The 19029-nt window shown below is 39.1% G+C and overlaps 1 protein-coding gene and 1 long non-coding RNA gene across 2 annotated transcripts in view; one reads left to right on the forward strand and one right to left on the reverse strand.

Moving 5' to 3' along the window:
• hcn2b (hyperpolarization activated cyclic nucleotide-gated potassium channel 2b) overlaps window positions 1-19029 on the forward strand; it is a 32798-nt gene that overhangs the window by 5907 nt on the left and 7862 nt on the right. The window contains exons 2-6 of the mRNA XM_039681565.2: window positions 550-973; window positions 5527-5688; window positions 10214-10432; window positions 16921-17067; window positions 17147-17387. Coding sequence (XP_039537499.1) covers window positions 550-973; window positions 5527-5688; window positions 10214-10432; window positions 16921-17067; window positions 17147-17387 — 1193 coding nt within the window. The remainder of the gene's footprint in view (window positions 1-549; window positions 974-5526; window positions 5689-10213; window positions 10433-16920; window positions 17068-17146; window positions 17388-19029) is intronic.
• LOC148995801 (uncharacterized) lies at window positions 586-17280 on the reverse strand. The gene is made up of 4 exons (XR_016169806.1): window positions 17141-17280; window positions 14289-14320; window positions 7535-7654; window positions 586-720 (listed from the first exon to the last, which is right to left on the reverse strand). It is a non-coding gene; the product is annotated as an uncharacterized LOC148995801 (long non-coding RNA).

Genomic DNA, 19029 nt, shown 5'->3' on the forward strand with positions numbered 1-19029 from the left:
ATTCAGACATTTTGTTTGACACTGAAATGCTGATTTTTTTTTTTTTAAATTGCCATCTATCAATAAAATAAAAATTCAGTGGCATTTTTTTGCATATGCATTTAAAGGGATAGTTCACTTTGAAATTGATTCTTGATATGTTTTAGCTTACCTCAAGGGCATCCAAGATATAGGTGTCCTTGTTTACACAGTATTTTCAATTTTGATATTTTTAGGTCAAACCGTTCTTGTCTGTCAGTCATGGAGGTCTATGGTCACCACCTCAAAGAGCATACACAGAGAAGTCCAAATTAAACATGATTTAATGACTCGTAAATGTAAGTACACATTCATGGCCTAAGACACGAAACGAGCGGTTTGTGTGAGAAAACAACAGTATTTATATTGATTTTAATTCGTGGAAACAAAAGACCTGCATCTTGGATGCCCTTGAGGTAAGCTAAAACATACCAAAAATTAATTTCAAAGTGAACTATCCCTTTAAGCGAATGACCTGTAAATAACTGTACCAACTGAATTCATGTGCCTGTTCCTTCAATCTCCACATAGGTTCTACTGGGATTTCACAATGCTAATGTTTATGGTGGGCAACTTGATTATCATTCCCGTGGGCATCACCTTCTTCAAGGAGGAGACCACCACCCCTTGGATTATCTTCAACGTAGTGTCCGACACGTTCTTCCTCATGGACCTGGTGCTGAACTTCCGTACAGGCATTGTCTACGAAGAGAACACAGAGATAGTACTGGACCCAGAAAAGATCAAGATGAAGTACCTGAAGACGTGGTTCGTGGTGGACTTCGTTTCATCCATCCCGGTGGATTATATCTTTCTCATCGTAGAGAAAGGCATCGACTCTGAGGTTTACAAGACTGCCAGGGCGTTGCGGATCGTGCGCTTCACCAAGATTCTCAGTTTACTGCGACTGCTTAGACTGTCCAGACTGATTCGTTACATCCATCAATGGGAAGAGGTAAGATGGGCTTCATTGTTGAAGTCAAACACGATCTTTCGATTTATGACAACGTAAAGAAATTGAAATATGCGCTTTGATGAAAGGAGCATTGAGTCATTTTTTCCTCATTTAAAATTTGTTTTATTCTACGTTGAATAGGTCATCGGTCATCTCATGGTGGCTGCCATTTGAGATTAAAAAATAAATGAATCACGGCTGATAGCTTCGGTAGCCTAACTCAAAAATAATTGCTTCTACTGGATATACACAATGGCTGCGTCTGAAAGCGCATACCCTGTTCGTGATGTAATTTCTTATTCAAAAGAAGATAGACTTGTAAGAAAGATGGACGACACACCTTCACTCTCTTCCATTGTAGAATAGTGAAGCGGCAAATGTCCCAATATGGCGCTGATTTGGGATCTGATTCTGAAACGGTTAGGACGGTGAACGGCAGAACAACTCATATTGGTGTGAAATAAATGTTATTGTAATATAGAAATTAAAGTTGAAGCTACAATCGCCGCCTGATTATCCCCAAAAAAGTCAGTTGGTGCCTCAGTGACTACTTCGCTCACATAGACTTATACACTAGACGTCACCTTGTGATTCTAAGGATGCTTCAAACCCGCCGCCATCTTGGAACAGGGGTGTTGTCATAGGAAGTAGCTAGGTAACGCTGCTATCTCTGACTTTACTTCGAATTAATTTATGGTAGCGGACTTTTGTGCTGTGTATGATGGTCACACGAATGAAATCGGAACTAGGAAGAATGTTTTAAAAAAAAGTTTTGAATTTTTTTTGAATGATAAATGCATGTCTGACCGTTAGAACGAACCAAAAAAAACGAGAAAATCGCATTCTTGATGATTTATGGTGATTTTATTGCCGTTAGACCTTTGTCTACATTGACGTTGATGCGTTAAAGTGAAGGAGCTCCCCTGTTCCAAGATGGCGGCTCTATTGACGCATTTGTTCTAATGAACTGCCGTACCCCAGGCGACATCTAGTGTATATTTCTATGCTTCGCTCAGAGTAGCTAGCAATCATGATGTCACACTCCCGTTTTTAAAGCATCAACACTTAAACTTACATCAGCAATGATAAAACAACCTGAAATGACAGAAAAAAAATTATTTTAAGTGTAATTGGATTGTTTAGTTTGCCTCGCGTCCCATTAGATTACATGGAGAGGGCGGGGTTTATGACCTATGCTGGGACCAGCCACCTGGGGGCGATCAACACGCTTTGGCTTCATTTTTAAGGACTTGAGTGCTTGTTCACGACTATTAAAAAAGCTATACGTGTGTGTGTGTGTGTGTGTGTGTGTATGTATGTATATATATATATATATATATATATATATATATATATGATTTATTATTTACCTGGTGATGTCACTTCTTTTGTTTGTAATTGTGAGAAGCAGAATGTATTCAATGGAGCTTTTCACTGATTTCCAATGCTGTCTTGTAGGTGTTTGTCGTGGGTGACTAATTAGGTTCACAGGCTAATTAACATAGCCTGGGGTAATTATCCATCATAAACATTGAGAACAGCAACTGACTGACCACAATAGTAAAAACAGAACAGTGCATTAACATTAAAACAATGATCAACATTTCAAATCACCACCTTTTGTGAACATTTCGGATGATTATAGAGAGCCAGCTGGGTGACAGCATTGTGACGATTTGTCTGGGGTTGAGCTGACTGATGATTCAGTTATATGCGTTCTTTTCACCACCGAATGGGACAATTATGCTCCTGATTACATAGTGGTAATGTGAGCTAGGCATGGCCCTCAATTACTGAATCAACCTTGCACAGCAGTGCCACATTCACTCCACACTGTTTAGCCCCCGTATAGCTCTTGATTACTCAGGCAGGGACACAGCACGAGTAAGACAACCTAAAATATATAACCCATTTGTCTTAAACCACTTTTCCTTAATCTGGATAACGTGAAGGAAATGTAAGTGTCTTAAAACTGTGGTCTTTTATCTGGGAAATGTCATAAACAGCTAGCAACCGCACACTTAGATTGTTGCCCATTACCCTGATTTCATACTGCATGTGTACAGCTGCCCAGCCTTCTGCTAACAAGATTACAAAGAGTATAGGTTAGCAATGGTGAACATTGTGTTAAGCTATCAGGCCAGTTGTTATCTTGCTAAAAAAAAAAAAAAAACACTAAGCAAAATGTTTTTGACCATTAAATTTTGTGAAAAATTAATTCGAAGCTACCAGGCTAATAGTTAGCTTGCAAACAGCAGGGTAATTAAAAAAGCAGGATAAATGTTTTGTTTACAAGATTACGCTATGTATGTTAGCATGCTAATAAATGCTTAAGCTGTCAGGCCAGTTGTAAACACAAGGAAACTAAAGCACATGGGAAATGTTTAGTTGATTAGCTTATATTAACCGTTCATAATTTAGTATAAAACTGGTAAGCTATCAGGCTAATAGTTAGCTTGCAAACGGCAGGGTAATTAAAAAAGCAGGATAAATGTTTTGTTTACAAGATTACGTTGTGTATGTTAGCATGCTAATAGCTAATAAATGTATGCTAAGCTGTCAGGCCAGTTGTAATGTTGCTAAAAACACAAAACAACTAAAGCACAATTAAAGAGAAATGTTTACTTGATTAGCTTATTAGCCATTTATTATATTATATTATATTAGTATAAAAACTGGTAACCCAGACAGCAAACTGACATTGAATCAACGTGGAAACGACGTCTCTCATGACATTGAAACAACGTTGATTTGCTCATCGAATTAACGTTGAACCAACGTCGGACGCGGCATTCTTCAAAGCTAAATGAAATCGAAAATTGGTTTGCTTTCATAACGTTGAAACAACGCGTTGATTTCAAGTTGATTTTCCGTTAGTTTTGAAAGAATGACGCGTCTGACGTTGGTTCAACATTAATTTGATGAGCAAAACAATGTCAGATCAACGTTGTTTCGATGTCATATTTCCACGTTGATTCAATGTCAGTTTGCTATCTGGGAAGCTATCAGGCTAAGCATTAGCTTTCTAAATCTGTAAAAATACCAAGATATCAAAACGTTTAGTGCTGACACACCAAGCCAAAGAGCGGCTGTTGGCCGACGCTGGGCAGTTGTTAAGTGTCTGCCAGTAGTTTTTGCAGTGTTGGGTAGCTATATTTGACAAGTTGAGCATATTTACTTGGTGCCCATCAGCGAGAGAGAGAATTCTGACTGTTGTTCAGCTTAGTGAACTAGTTTTCTCTAGAATTAAAGCAAAAGTGATAAAAGCCAGCAAAGTCGTCAAGATGGCACAGACAGAATGCTATTCTAATTTTACGTCATCTTACCTGAGCATTCCAATGCGTACATATTTTCATAACAACATGAGCCGCTTGGAATGGAGAAAGTGATCGGCGTGGTCGAAGTTCAAAATTGTAAGCAAGCACTGCTTTGTTTATGGTTTATATATCTGCAGTCCTAGTTTCAGCTACTGAAAAACTATTTAAAAAAAACATGGCTGGTGATTATATTGTACGTACACACAAGCCAGCGTTTTAACAAGGACATTAGTCAGCTGATGTTTGACAACACCCTTACAGTAGGTTATTATGCATGCCAGACGAAAAAGGATACTTGATATAGATCATTCATTTAACCAAATTTAAATCACAGTGTAATGAGACCTATTAAGTGCTTCCACATTGCTTTAAGATCAGTGACCCTGATCAAAGAGGCTTTCAAGAACTGCACGGCGACAGTGATGCTAAACAAACAGCCATAACTCTCAACCATAGCCCCAAGCATGATGCTTCTCTTCAATTATTAGTTCTCCAGTCAGTTTTATGTTTTGCATTGTCTCGGTTTTAAGATGCTGCTGCCTCTCAAGCTAGAAAAAAAAAAATAACCCATGCCGACTAAGAACTTTACAACATGAGCCAGGTTAGTGTCTCTGCCTTGTCTTCTTTTATCGCTGTATTGGCTCAGTTGCTATTTGGGGCACTTGGCTTTTCTCAGGTGTGACAAGCCTTGTTTCTGGTATGGGAAGAGAGTGTTGACACTGTCTCGCACAACCACACAAGGAATTATCCTGGGCTGGCTCCAGATCGCTTTCAAATAGCTGTCCTCTTCACTTTGTAACCACAAACAAACTGCACACACAGCTGTCTCCAAGAGAAACATTCTCCACTCTTCCTTAGTCTTGCCGGGAAGAACTCAGAGAACTCAAGAACTCATCATTCACAGACATGCTCGTATCATTCTGACCTCACAGTCACCGCTATTGAATCTAATCTGACGGGATGAAGTTTGTAGAATGTACTGTGCTCATTACATAAAGCTTTGACAAACCTGATCTCAATACAATATGTTCACAAATCTAGAGGTCACAAATAATCTACAAGTCAAAGGGGTTTTGAAACAGTAGCTTGTTTAGACAATCCTTCCGAAAATGAGGGATTTTGTTTCCGAGTCTGTCTTTGTTTCAGAGTCGTGATAATTTAATATCGTCTAGTTTGTCCTAGAGAGTCCTTCCCTTCTGCTACTCAAATGTAATAAGCTCTTATCTTGACTGACAGATCTTTCACATGACCTATGACCTGGCCAGTGCAGTGATGCGCATTATCAATCTGATCGGGATGATGCTGCTGCTGTGCCACTGGGATGGCTGTCTGCAGTTCCTGGTGCCCATGTTGCAGGACTTCCCTTCGGACTGTTGGGTGTCTCTTAACAAGATGGTGGTAAGTCTTACCTTCCAACTTACCTCGGTTTCTGTCACGCAAGTTCTCAGTGATTTGTGTAGCCCAAAGTTTGAGCATCATTTTCTACAGTTACACACAAATAGGAACGAGATATTTTCAGTCCAGGAACCGAATCTTGGACTCAGTCCTCAAATTATGCCTGGACAATTCCACACAATATGCAAATAACAAAGCCAACACCTCTACTGATATCATCAGTGTTTGACAGTGTTAATCACATGGGCACATTGGGGAGCCGACTCCATCACCTGCTCCTCTCACTTTCTCAAGTCTGCCAGGCACTTCGAGTCACCCCTCCCTCACTGCTCACCATCATCCATCTGTTCTAGAAGTTCTCCATGCTGTTTAGTCTAGTTGGAAGAAAAGACACTGTTTGGACATTTGCTACACCGATGTATACAGTAATCGATCGTGAACTCTGCCTCGGTAAAGTGTGTACAGTGTCAGGAAACTTCAACTGAGGGTACGACATATAATTGGGTTGTCTGGGGATTCACATGTGGGCAGAAAACCACTCTGACAAACAAAGGCTGGCTTGTTTTAAACCTTAGTGTAAACGATTGGCGACAGTTTGTGAATAGTCGCCAACCAGTCTGGTATGAAAAACACAACACGCTTTTTTTTTTCCAAATTGAATTTACCAATGGAAAGGTTGACATTCTCACGGGGTTGAATAAAGGTTCAGACACACCGTTTTGATGTGTGTCATTGGGATTCGTAAAAGGCAACGGGCGTCGGGACGCAAGATTCGATCGTATCATTTTGTATAGTTTGTCATAGTGGGCGACAACCTACGTCGAGTCTGCGATGCTTCACGACATCACGACAAAAAGACTAGCATGTTTAATTTTTTTAACGGTCGCCCACGACGGTTCTGTCACATGTATGAGGATGACCAATAGGAGCACAGAAGCTTTTCCATACACAACTTTCAAAAATGGCAAAACGAAAGAGAGACGATGGTGCTAACGTTAACACTAAAAGTAAAAATATATAAGAAAACAATATTTTACCTCAAGTTCTCTTTGGAGGATTGACAGCCCATAGTGTCCTCTTCGAGCTCAAGTCTCACGCAATGGCCGTGAGACACGCAATTCAACCAGTTCACACGCTCACACGCCACACCGCGTATTTCTCGCGCTTAAAAGGCAATGCCGAGCAATCCAGGAACGTGTTCATTGTCTGTTTTTTTTTTCTTTTTTTTTTTACTTTTTTCTGAACACAGGACAGTCAATACATAGCTAATACAACACTCACCGCTTCATCCATTACTAGTTTGGCCTTCTCGATGGGATCGCGCGCCGTTAAAGACGGCATGCGAGGACTGGTCAGGAAGCAATGTGTAGTCTGACGTGTGTTGTCCACGACACATCAAGATTTTATGAGTCAAAATCGCGTAATCTAACACTATGGCTATTGTAACCGACAAAAAAAAAATTGAGTGATGCAGATTATTTAGGGGTTCCCTGCCTGGTCATCCTTTTTGAGACTCGTATATGTTGTCATGTGACATGGGGACAAGTTTCTCATTGGCTTTTGTTACCACAATAGTTGCAGTCAGTCTAGTCATTGCCAATGCTTAGCAATCAAGGTCAGCAGCTTTCGAAAGGCAGATTGCTTGAAATGAAAGACGCAGCGTTAAATGATCCGTCTCATTATTTCAAGTGTCCGCCTGTACTCTCAATAGGCCCTTCTTTGTGCGTTAATGAAGCCTGTGAGTCACACTCACTGAAGATTTGCTTCAGCAAAGGTGTTATAAAACACTGGACAATTTACAAACCTTCCTTCATTTGTTAGAACACAATAAAACTTAAAGAGGCATTACCATTCAGGATACTGAAAGAAAGTGATGACATTCAGACTCCAATGACGATGACGAATCCAATCCAAAACAGTATCACTTATACTTGCCTTCTTCCTATTTGCAGAAATCCAGGGTCAGATTCTGAAAAAAATATGTCTTCAATAGTTGTTGGAAAAACATCATGATCATTAATGTAAGCCTAGACTAATCAATATCACATCCAAACTGAATTAAAATTCCTTGTTGAAGTGCATAAATGAGTTACAGATGATTCTGCCACTGTGTTTCCCGCCTCTGGTAGATCAATGCACTGAAATACACCCTTTGATCCCTTTTGATCCAGCTGTGCCCTGTGATCCATGACCTAGCATCTTTAAATCCATCTGTGCACGGTTAGAATCCCAAATAAACCATGTCCGATTCAAAGGTACATGCTTACAAATGCATTTTTTAAGAGTCTTGCTTATGAGCTCTGCAAACTCGTTGAGCCATTCAAAGTTAAAGTGCCCCCATTACGCCATTTTAAAGTTTCCTAGTGTTGTTTTGGAGTCTCCTACAACAGGTTTACATGCATCAAAGGTCAAAAAAATCTGTAATTTCCTATTAATAGACCCCTTTTCAGTTGGTAAACATGGTGACGTTTTTTTTTGTGGGCGGAGCTTAGGTGGAGGCAGAACGATCCCTCTGGCCGCTTCACTAACGCTAGTTAGCAAGTATTGTTAGCTTGTTTTTTTAACAATGACTGCTTAATGTGTAAGGTCACTCAGTGTCCAGGGCTGCGGTTATTTTTAATGGACGGAACCAGATTGGCCGACCCGTAGCTGCCTACACGCTCACTCAATGCATGAATGATCTGACAGGATTGACGTTACGTTACCTCGGTTGAGTGGCCTGATTCTACACCTTCCTTATAGAGAAACCGATTGTAAAGATGAGCTCGACTAATGTATACATTGCATGTATACTCTATTACTTATACCCAATTAAACAAGCAATGCTACAGAAAACCCTTTGCACTGCAGCTAATTAGCTCTCTATATTTATTCTATTACAAACACCATTATAATACCCCAGCAAGCCATAATAGACACTACAGTAACTATTAGGGTATTTTTTTTTCCCCTCAGCTGAATGTAGACTGTACAAACCTCTTATGTTCACACATAAATACAGAAAAACCCTGCAGTAAAGACAAATTACTATACTAGTTGAGCTTGCCCAAATTCAACTTAATAGTCTCTTCATTTCTGTGCCAGTGGGGTAGAGTAGCACTAGGTTAAATGTGCGCTAAGGGCATTCGATAAGCAAACGTAACCAAAGCACAATTGCTTAACGGGATCTACCCTAATGTGTACTAATCTTTTATTTAGCTCATTCCAAATCATGCTAGCAGCACTACAATTTATGTCTGCTCAAACAGATTATGCAGCATTAAACATTTCCTTTTTCTTTTCAATGCAGGGAACAGGAAATAATTTGTGAATGCCTGTTTAGCCACAGAATGTAGAGCATGTGCTGGGGTGTTAAATGCAAATGTTTCAAGGCTAAGCAATTGCTCAGTGTGTTTATTTGCATACACCTCACTGAGAAGCATACCACTGCCAGGCAAATCGTTGTGTTTATAGTGTTTATGTTGCAGTACAAATCCTGAGAAATCAGTCTCACAGTGCAAGGCATGACTCAGATCCATCTAAGTATAAACTTAAGCAAAATAACTTATTTCTTTCCCATGCATATGTCAGGAGGGTGTTTAATTGTTGACCTGTGCACTCACTGAGATGTGTTCAGGGTATGTCTTGGATGGCAGACTGAAGATGGAAAGCAGACATGAAGACACACTGCCCACACTGCATGCTTTCTTCACTGCCAAGTCTTGCAGTTTCTCAAATAAATGGTTAGACTCCAGAGTCCAGACAATGTCCTCTTGGGCTTGTTTGCATTTGTACTTGACAAGATTGTTGGGGTTGAGGCAACAATTTGCTTCATTTTTGGGAATGTATAGTTGATTCTGCAAATATTTCTTATTTCTCAACGACAATTGCGCTCCATGAGCACTGCCTTTACACCCAAGCTGCCAGTCATAGCAGTCAGGTGTGTCCTGGCCTCAACAGAGGCTTCCTCCATACCAACCCTAGTAAACCACTTCTCAACTCATTTCCACAAAGTAATACCCCTGATTACCCATCACCCCGTTTTCCATTTTCCCTTCATTCCCCCCTCTTCGCCATTCAAAGTCACCCGTGGCCTCCTTGACTTTGATTCAGGATCTTCATAGCCTTGTCTAAACCTGCTCGAAGTGAATGCAAATTAGGTTAAGCACATTTCACGGGGACCCATCAGGTCAATCCTGAAAAATCAGTAGCTTATGAAGAGAGGCGAAGCACTTTAGCGTAAGCAGCTGAGGTCCTATGCAGATATTTGCGAGGGGAGCCCAGCTGAGCAATAAACAATGCGGTCCAACTAACCACCTTTAAATTACAGAGACAGACAGAGTGGTGAATTGATGAATCTACCACAGGTCCATGCCGCACGAAGCTATCCAACGTACAGTACTTGGCAAGCTGCCTTTAATAGGGGTTTTGTATCATGAGCCAAGATTTTGACACAAGGATTAGTGCCCAGAGGAGATCATGCTCAGGAGAGTGTATGAAGTGCTGATGAAGTAATCAAAGTCTCCCTTTCTCGCCTTCCAATTTGCAGAACGACTCCTGGAGTGAGCTGTACTCCTTTGCCCTGTTTAAGGCCATGAGCCATATGCTGTGCATCGGGTACGGACGCCAGGCCCCAGAGAGTATGTCTGATATCTGGTTGACCATGCTGAGTATGATCGTGGGAGCCACCTGCTACGCCATGTTCATTGGCCATGCCACCGCCCTCATCCAGTCGTTGGACTCTTCCCGGCGCCAGTACCAGGAGAAGGTGGGTATTATGCTCCAGACACACACACATACACAACGAAACACCTGCAGATGACCTTCTTATGTGTCACCGTCTGTTTGATCTTGCCAGATCAAAGTCGCTACCTATCGTCTGTTAGAGAGGATGAAACTGCTCAGGCCAACTATCCCTACGGCTGAGGATTGTGGGTATTCTCTGCAATCTGGCCTCTCATCTGATCAGTTGTCAGTCCCTCCCACGGCTGTAATTCGGTCTTCTTTGATTCCTAATCACGGCATCTGGTGCTTGTTTACACCGGCAACTCGTGTCTTGACGCCACAAACGATTTGGTTTGAATAGAAACTTCTTATCTCTGCACTTTCCATTGAGCATCCGACTTTCTGGATCCTCCCGTTTTCTTGAAAATATAGATAATCGTTTTGTTATAGCCATGTGCTTTAAAAGGGGGGATTGTATTTCAAAGAAATTTGATGTCCACTCAGCGTCGGCGCCATGAGGGTCACTGTGCCCCCTCAACACATTAAAACACAAGAATTTCAAGATCGAAAGGAATTTCTGCTCATCATTATTTGCATGCCTTAGATTCTTACTCTAAACATGCATATATATTACGACACTATTGGAAGGAATGATGTAATGCAGAGAATCCCTATGGGACTTTCGGTGGAGCTCATCAAATCTCGCCTCTGGCGGCAGACTTTCCTGTTCATTAATCACTAGCAACAGAGCTGCTTGCCGTCAGATAACAGAGCCACTGAGGCAGCAGGGGAGTAGAACGTGCTAAAGATGCCAACAAAAGCCATTCTTTGCATGAAATAAAGGGCCCATAGGACGCTGTTTTTGACCTCATGATCCAGAATAAATGCAATGTAATGTTTCTTGGAGACAAAATATACATTAAAAAGCTGATGATTTTTGTGCATACTTGAGATGAAGGGGATCTCACTGGTGGAGAGGAAGAAGTGGATTGCTGTGATGGTGGTCCTTGAGTGCTTGCTTTTCAACATATTGACCTAGAATATGCTTTCTAGCATAAATCGATGTATAGTATATATTCAAAAGCCACTGTAAAAAGCATAGGGTACTTTAAAATCCCTTCTTTATCACGCCTTTGCAACCTGATGTACAAATGTCCCTGTGTAGATCTCCCATCATCCCCTCACATGTCCATCTCCCCTGCTATGTGTAAACCAGTGGATTGCCAGACAACGACAGATGAACGGGACATTAGCCATTACGTAACAAGCATTACATTGGTTAGCTTTGACTTTCAATTACCTGCTTAGGTCTAGCCTCCAAAAAAATAAAGCTACACTGTGTGATTTTTACCCCCATCGACTATCCAGTGAATATTAGATTCTGTTCCTCTCAATTCCGATTTCGTTTTAACTCCTACGGTAGCCATTGTAGTCCAAGATTAGCATGGCTTCCAGTTCGACCTCGTCCATGAGTGTTAACTCAAACGTAAACGAGAAAGGCGAAGCTTAAATTAACGGGTATGTCCCTCTTTGGCTAATGTACTTTCAAGATGGAGGGGCAACATGGCGACCGACATTAGAACCCCTTACCCGTATGTATTTTCAATGGCATATTATACACTTTATTACTTGAACGAAGTAAATATACATTAATGAGCACATATATTTTTGAAAGAACTACGTTTTTTTAGCTAAGAGTAAACTAAAAGAGTTACACAGTGTAGCTTTAAATGAAGTAGAACGATAGAAGTCTCAGATCAGTTTCTGTCAACATTACCGCACCCCAGGGAACTTGCAAGTCAAGTGACATGTTATCTATACGCATTTTGAGCTATCCGTGTGTATGCGTGTATGTCTACGCCGTTAAATGTCCGAGCGAAACAAAGCAAAATGTAGATCTACATCTGGGGAGCGATGTTTTTTTTTTCCTAGGATGGTAGGGGAAGACTCATAAATCGTATTAACCCCAGTGACGGGTAGGTTTAGGTAGGGGTAGGTCATATATACAGTAATGTAACGTTAAGTCGACGGCGTCGAGATGTACAGATCGAGCTGTATCAATCGACCATCGGGCACCGCAGTCTCCAATTAGACTAGTATGTTCCAATAATGACCACAACATGATTATATACTGACTGCATCATTTATGGGAACGATTTGATTTTACAGAATAATATAGTTCTTAGTCTTTTTTGCAGGAGTATACAGCAAGAATTGTTTGTGATCTTTGTTTAGGGTTTTGGACTACAGGGCCATAGGGGTCTCATATCACGCTGGTTATTAACAGTAAACCATCATAATCCTAGTTGGCGTCGGATACCTATGGTTTAAATGTATCCACTGATGGACTCTATGTCCATATGGAACGAAAGCATGATATACGGTTCACAGGATTCAGGCTTTCATCCCCCCTCCTTGGTGACTTTGATGACCTTGATGCTTTGGCAGATGGTCATGGGAAGTATATCATCCCTTTATGTCACTGACTGAAGATGAACTGCATGTCCCATTTCAAAGATAAAAAAACAACAACAGTGGACTGGCTGAAAATGTGATTTGATTCCATGTATTTAGCATATGCGCTAACATCGTTCATAATTAATAGCTTGTTTCCACATGCTTGCTTGGGTTGGAAGTGATTATGTTGTAAATTTTTACAGAAACTAAATGAACAGTTTGGAAAATATAGTCCTGGTGCTGTATGGAGGAACATTGCTAAAAACAAGCAAGCAACAAAGACTGAGGTAATATTTAGCAAGCTCAAATCAGTTCAAATGTCAGAGTCAGGTCAGAATATGTCAAAGCCGTAGCTATTGGATGAACTAAGATGATTATCTGTAATATATTACGCAACATTGCATCAATTCTTTGATGACTTCTGCTAGGAAGCTTACACAAGCTAATCGGGTCATCTACCTTTCACCAGATGCTAAGTGCTAAGCTAATGCTAGCTCTGTTCTGTGACAGAGAACAGAAGTCTGTCTGTCTGTCTGTCTGTCTGTCTGTCTATCTGTCTGTCTGTCTTTCTATCTATCTATCTATCTATCTATCTATCTATCTATCTATCTATCTATCTATCTATCTATCTATCTATCTCAAACAGTGATTGCAACAAGGTGGTTCAAGTAATTGGCTTCACATTTCAGTTTAACACCTTGCCTTGTTTCATTGCTGATTGAATGAACCAAAGAGAGGAGAAAATAGACTTCCTTGATCGAAAGACACAAAGCGTAAATTACAGAGTTGGTCGAGCTTGACGAGACAAGCGGGCTCTGTTATTTTGAGGTGGCTAAATGATCATGTGCATTTGTGGTACTTTCTTTAAGCACAGTTGTGTCAATGTTAAACAGTCTCTGATTAAATTCTCTTACTTAAGATTTGCACTTTTTTTACCACTACACTCCGCCTCCTATATGTAAAGTAGGTTAATTAAATATGTGTTTTATGCACAAAACTAGCAATTAGCATTGTGCTATTACCGTACGCAGAAAGAAATGCAAAAAAGGTGAAAAGGGATAATGGCATGCTGAGAGTCGGGACCTCTGTTTTTTTCTTTCGGTTATGTGCGATTGTACAAATCCCTTATCCAATTGTAATTAATTAAGATCGATTTAGATTAGGATTTGGGCCGGATTACTGAAACAAAAGGTTTTCATGAAATGAGTTTATGATAGGGATTTCCACTCTGAGCTAATTAAAGTCAGTCAGTGCACATCTCATGATTCCCCTCCCACTGCCAAAGGGATGATGAGTAATAGTGTGCAAATAGTGTGTCTCTTCATAACATTAAGGTTGAACCACTGTAGTCACATGGACTATTTTAACAATGTCATTACTACATTTCTGTGGCAATACCATTAGACTTTCATTAAAAAAAATCGTTCAAACCATTTACTCACCCTCATGTTGTTCCAAATCTGTTAGACACACACTGAAACATAAAAAAACACAAACATTTAAAAGGTTTCTCAAACAAACACCACACTCTAAACGGTGCTGGGTTGTTTGAACCCAAATTTGGGTCAAATATGGACAAACCCAAATGTTGGGTTAAAAATGTCATTAAAAACTTCAACTTTCAACTGTACATTTTCTTATTATATTTTTAACCCCACATTTGGGTTTGTCCATATTTGACCCAAATTTGGGTTGAAACAACCCAGCATTTTTTAGAGTGCAATAATAAACAAAAATCCCTTCATAAAACAGCACAATGGCCTGTACAACAGACAGTACCTGTCACTAACAAGTGCAAAAGACTGCATCCCTGTTAGTAGCCAAAGAATCGACCCTAGGCTTGTCAAGCCGAGCATGTCACCGCGCACATACAGACAGTCATTATCCACATGCCTTTTTCCAACCAACACCATCTATCCAGCTGATAGGTCACTAAGGAGCATCACCCTTCCCCCATGTCATTATCCTGGTGTGCACACGACCCAATATAGTTGTTATGTTGGAATATGAGGTCTGAAAGGCCACACAAGACTGTCTCACATTTAACACTGCTTCAGAAATATTGTGTCATAACAATCGTATACTGTAAACAGCCTCCCTCCTTGGTATTAAGTGTTTGAGATTTTGACTGCAAAATAACCTTAACCTAAGCTTCATCTTCATCACCTCTGTTTGTCTGTCTGTATCTATGATGTATACTGTATCTATCTCACTTATTAAATGGATCCACCTTGACATTGATAGGAATTGCCATCAGGATGTGTGTGTGAGAGAGAGATGCTGCAGAGATGTCATGAGCTGGTGTTATTAACACACTTTCTAACCTCCGCACTTTGCCATTCAACATAGAAAGGGTTAATATGACCTCTGCTAAAGTCACAAGGTTGGATTTTCAAAATTTGACATTTTGTTAACCTGCGAAATATAGCCACCATTCTATATCACTGATTCTTGAGTACTTGGACATATCATACTATGTGACAGAAACATTTCTTTAGAATTTAATTTCTGCAACATATTGTTCTGACACAGAAAATATAATAATAAATATAGATATTTCCCTTGTGAGATTGTCAACTATGTGACAGACAAACTGTATGCCACTACACACACTGCTTCACTTTAAGACTCACAATGTATACATTTTTGGTCTATTCTGCCACTGATTATTTTAAAATAATTCTGAGATTTTTTTTTTCCATTTTTAAATTTGTGAAACTTTTTCATCATGAATCTATTTTAAAGGTAATTTTGTAGTTTTAAGAGAAGTCATCCAAATCTCCAGTCCTTGTGGATGTAAAGAATATCAGAAGAGGCATTTACATTTAAAAATGTAAAAAAAAAAATCAGTCAAAACAGTTGAAAATGACAATTTCTCAATTTTGCCTCAATTTGTTCTTGATTAGGGTTAACCTCACATTTTTATATTTATTTATTAAAGAAAACAATACAAATATTGCAAACCATAAGAATGTACCCAACATATTTGATGGGCAATTCATATACTCAATGACAATAAGTCATTGGAGATATATATAAAAAAAAACAATTAATAGGATATTTACCATCATTTTTTCATGGATCACATGGTTTGGGGAAAAAATAGAAAAAAAACTATTTTTTTTCTCTAAGGTATTTAGATTTATTTATGTTTTTTATATGGAAAATGTGTTAAATATTCTAGTGATCATTACGTATTAGTTTCAAAGTGAAAATTCAGTTATTTAAAAACTAATGACAGGTAAAGTAGTTTAGTAAGTCTGTGTTATAAAAATATGATATGTTTTTGAAACATCAATATATTCATAATTAATTGTTATATATAATCTAATTTACACACAACATACAAACATAGCTGAAACCATTTAACACAACAAATTTACTGATTATTCCAGTAACAAACCAGAAAGCCATCACAATACAGAAGATGCTGCAGAGAGATGGTTAACTACATATGCTGCGCTATGAATAGAGTTTATCATCTGATTCATCACGCACTATTTAGTCTATCACATCCACCATAAATAACTTCCCTTGATGTTTCCTAAAATAGCACGAACACCCATACAGGAAACCTAAATTTTACTGGTTGGAAATTTTGGGTCAAAAGTGTGTCCAAATGAATACGACTGAATATGTGAAATCTAATCAATAAAATTAAGGCAACAGATTACAATCAATATTATTCATGAAATTCAACAAATTAGAATTGAGTAATAATTAACCAAATTAATTACTTAAAAGTTAACCATTTAAAATGAGTAAAATTTCTTTTCTTTGTAATGTATATGAGTAAAAACCTCTTTTTTTTATTGCCATCATTGAAGACACCTGATGTTAACAAGCAGAATCACGGAAGGAGAAAAACCTAATTTTAAGTCACCATTGTGGTGATCAGTGTGTGTTTTAGTTGGGCTCTTGACCCTTAAATCATTAACTTTAGATGTTGTTTGGCTGCTATATGTGAATTATAATAGCCTCCTAAAAGGTGATCTGATGGTGTTGGTTATGTTTTAACATAATCATTATTTCACAATCATTTGAACTGACCCTATGTCCATTTTCTCTTCTCAGTACAAGCAAGTCGAACAGTACATGTCTTTCCACAAACTTCCGGCTGACTTCCGGCAGAAGATCCATGACTACTATGAGCACAGATACCAGGGCAAGATGTTCGATGAGGAAAGCATTTTGGAAGAACTGAACGAGCCATTAAGAGAGGTACCAGTTACCAACAGAAACGGTACACAATTGATAACTTGTGTTAAAACTGAGAGTAAACTCACTTCCGCACCTTCAGGAAATAGTCAACTTCAACTGCCGGAAACTGGTGGCGTCCATGCCGCTCTTCGCCAACGCAGATCCCAACTTCGTGACAGCAATGTTAACCAAGCTCCGCTTCGAGGTCTTCCAACCAGGAGATTACATCGTTCGAGAGGGAACTATCGGCAAGAAGATGTACTTCATTCAGCATGGCGTAGTCAGCATCCTGACCAAAGGGACTATCGGCATGAAGCTCTCGGATGGCTCCTACTTTGGGGGTAAAGACCACACAGACAGACCCTCTTATTAATTTGGCAGTTTGAACATCATACTCAATATAATACTTACAGAACTTCCTGTAAAATACTCACATTTCAAAATAAAAGTCCCCAAAGGAACTTAAAAAATACTTAACTACAATTTTAATTTCCAAAATGCAGTAAACTTAAGTTAACTAAATCACTCAAACTTATTCGAGTATCAATTTTACTATTATACTTATCAATGCTGCACTTTTACATACCTAATCAAATAAAATCACTCATTGTATTAAAATAATTGTATTGAACTCAATCATATTGCAATGAATTGTAAGTTACTTACAGCCAAATATTTTTCCAAAGCTAAATAGAGTGCCGAAGTGATGACGTCACTTTGTAGGACAACTCGGAAGTTAGCCTCACATGGGTTCCCTCGAGCGAAAAGCTATGCATTTTCCCCATAGACTCTTGGAAAATCGCAAAAAATAAGATCTGTTTTCAACAAAGAGTTGTGACCCTTACACGTTTTGTCTATCAAGATTATCCAAACATTTACACATTTTGAAGCCTATATGAAGTTAAAAAAAATATAAGCAGACACAACAAAGTTTTAAAAAACACAAGCAGGTTTTAACTGGTGTGTTTTATGTCATAGATCAAAACGTGAAAATATTTAGAGGCTTTGTTTACCACAGACCTTATTTCAGGCGATTTAGCAAAAACCCATTCAAAAATCCCATAGACTTTAGACCGAGGGAACCGGAAGTGCTAAAATGCTAACTCACTTCCGCGTTTTGGCCTACAGAGTGACGTGATAACTTCGGCATAATATAACTGTTGTTGTTAGCTATTAATGTATTGTCAAATTACATTTCAAAATAAAAGTCCAGGAAGGAAATTATGCACAAAAAAAAATAAAATAAAATGAAACAATACTGCAAATTTAAGGATTTGTTTTAATAGTCAAAATTATTTAATTAATCTTCCTGTTCACTTTTCTTGGGGATTTTTTTTTTAATGAAAATCAAAAACTGAACAGAAAGTAGTTTTAAAAGTGAATTAAAAATAAAACAGAATTGAAAGAATGCTGAAAATGTTTTCAGCTGTACATTATTGCACCTCATCATTGCTCCATCTGAGGCCCTAACAGCTCACTTGCACTGTGAATGCAGTGATAAATACCACTGTCATTTAAACATGACTCCTTAGTTTCTCCCTCCAGCAAGCTTTGTCCCATTTAAGATGCTGCCTTCTTCGAAGTGGCTTGCGTTGGTGATCCAGAAAAAAAGCAGTGTTTTTCCCCTCCCAGAGTCTTTAGGGCAAGGAGCAGAGTTCACTGAGGCTGTGAATATACCCGGAGCCAGCGGCACTGAATAATGGCTGCAGATAAAGAACAAATTTGGCTAATTAATAACACTGAATTAGTGGAGCAGAACAGCAATGGCAGATCAATTTGTAACGTCAACTTCAGAGAATCCCTGGCCAAAAACAATTACACTTTACCTTTTACAATGCATGAATGAGAGGAGCTTATTCATGATGCCAGACTGATTAGTCATGGTACTCTTCTATACCGATCACAGCGTCTCTGCTTGCATGCTCCACATAATAAAACGGCCACTCGGTAAACATTTCTTTTTCTGAAGTTGCAAAATAAAAC

Source organism: Pimephales promelas, chromosome 2 (assembly GCF_988280905.1).
Source record: "Pimephales promelas chromosome 2, fPimPro1.hap1.1, whole genome shotgun sequence".
Lineage (NCBI taxonomy): Eukaryota > Metazoa > Chordata > Actinopteri > Cypriniformes > Leuciscidae > Pimephales > Pimephales promelas.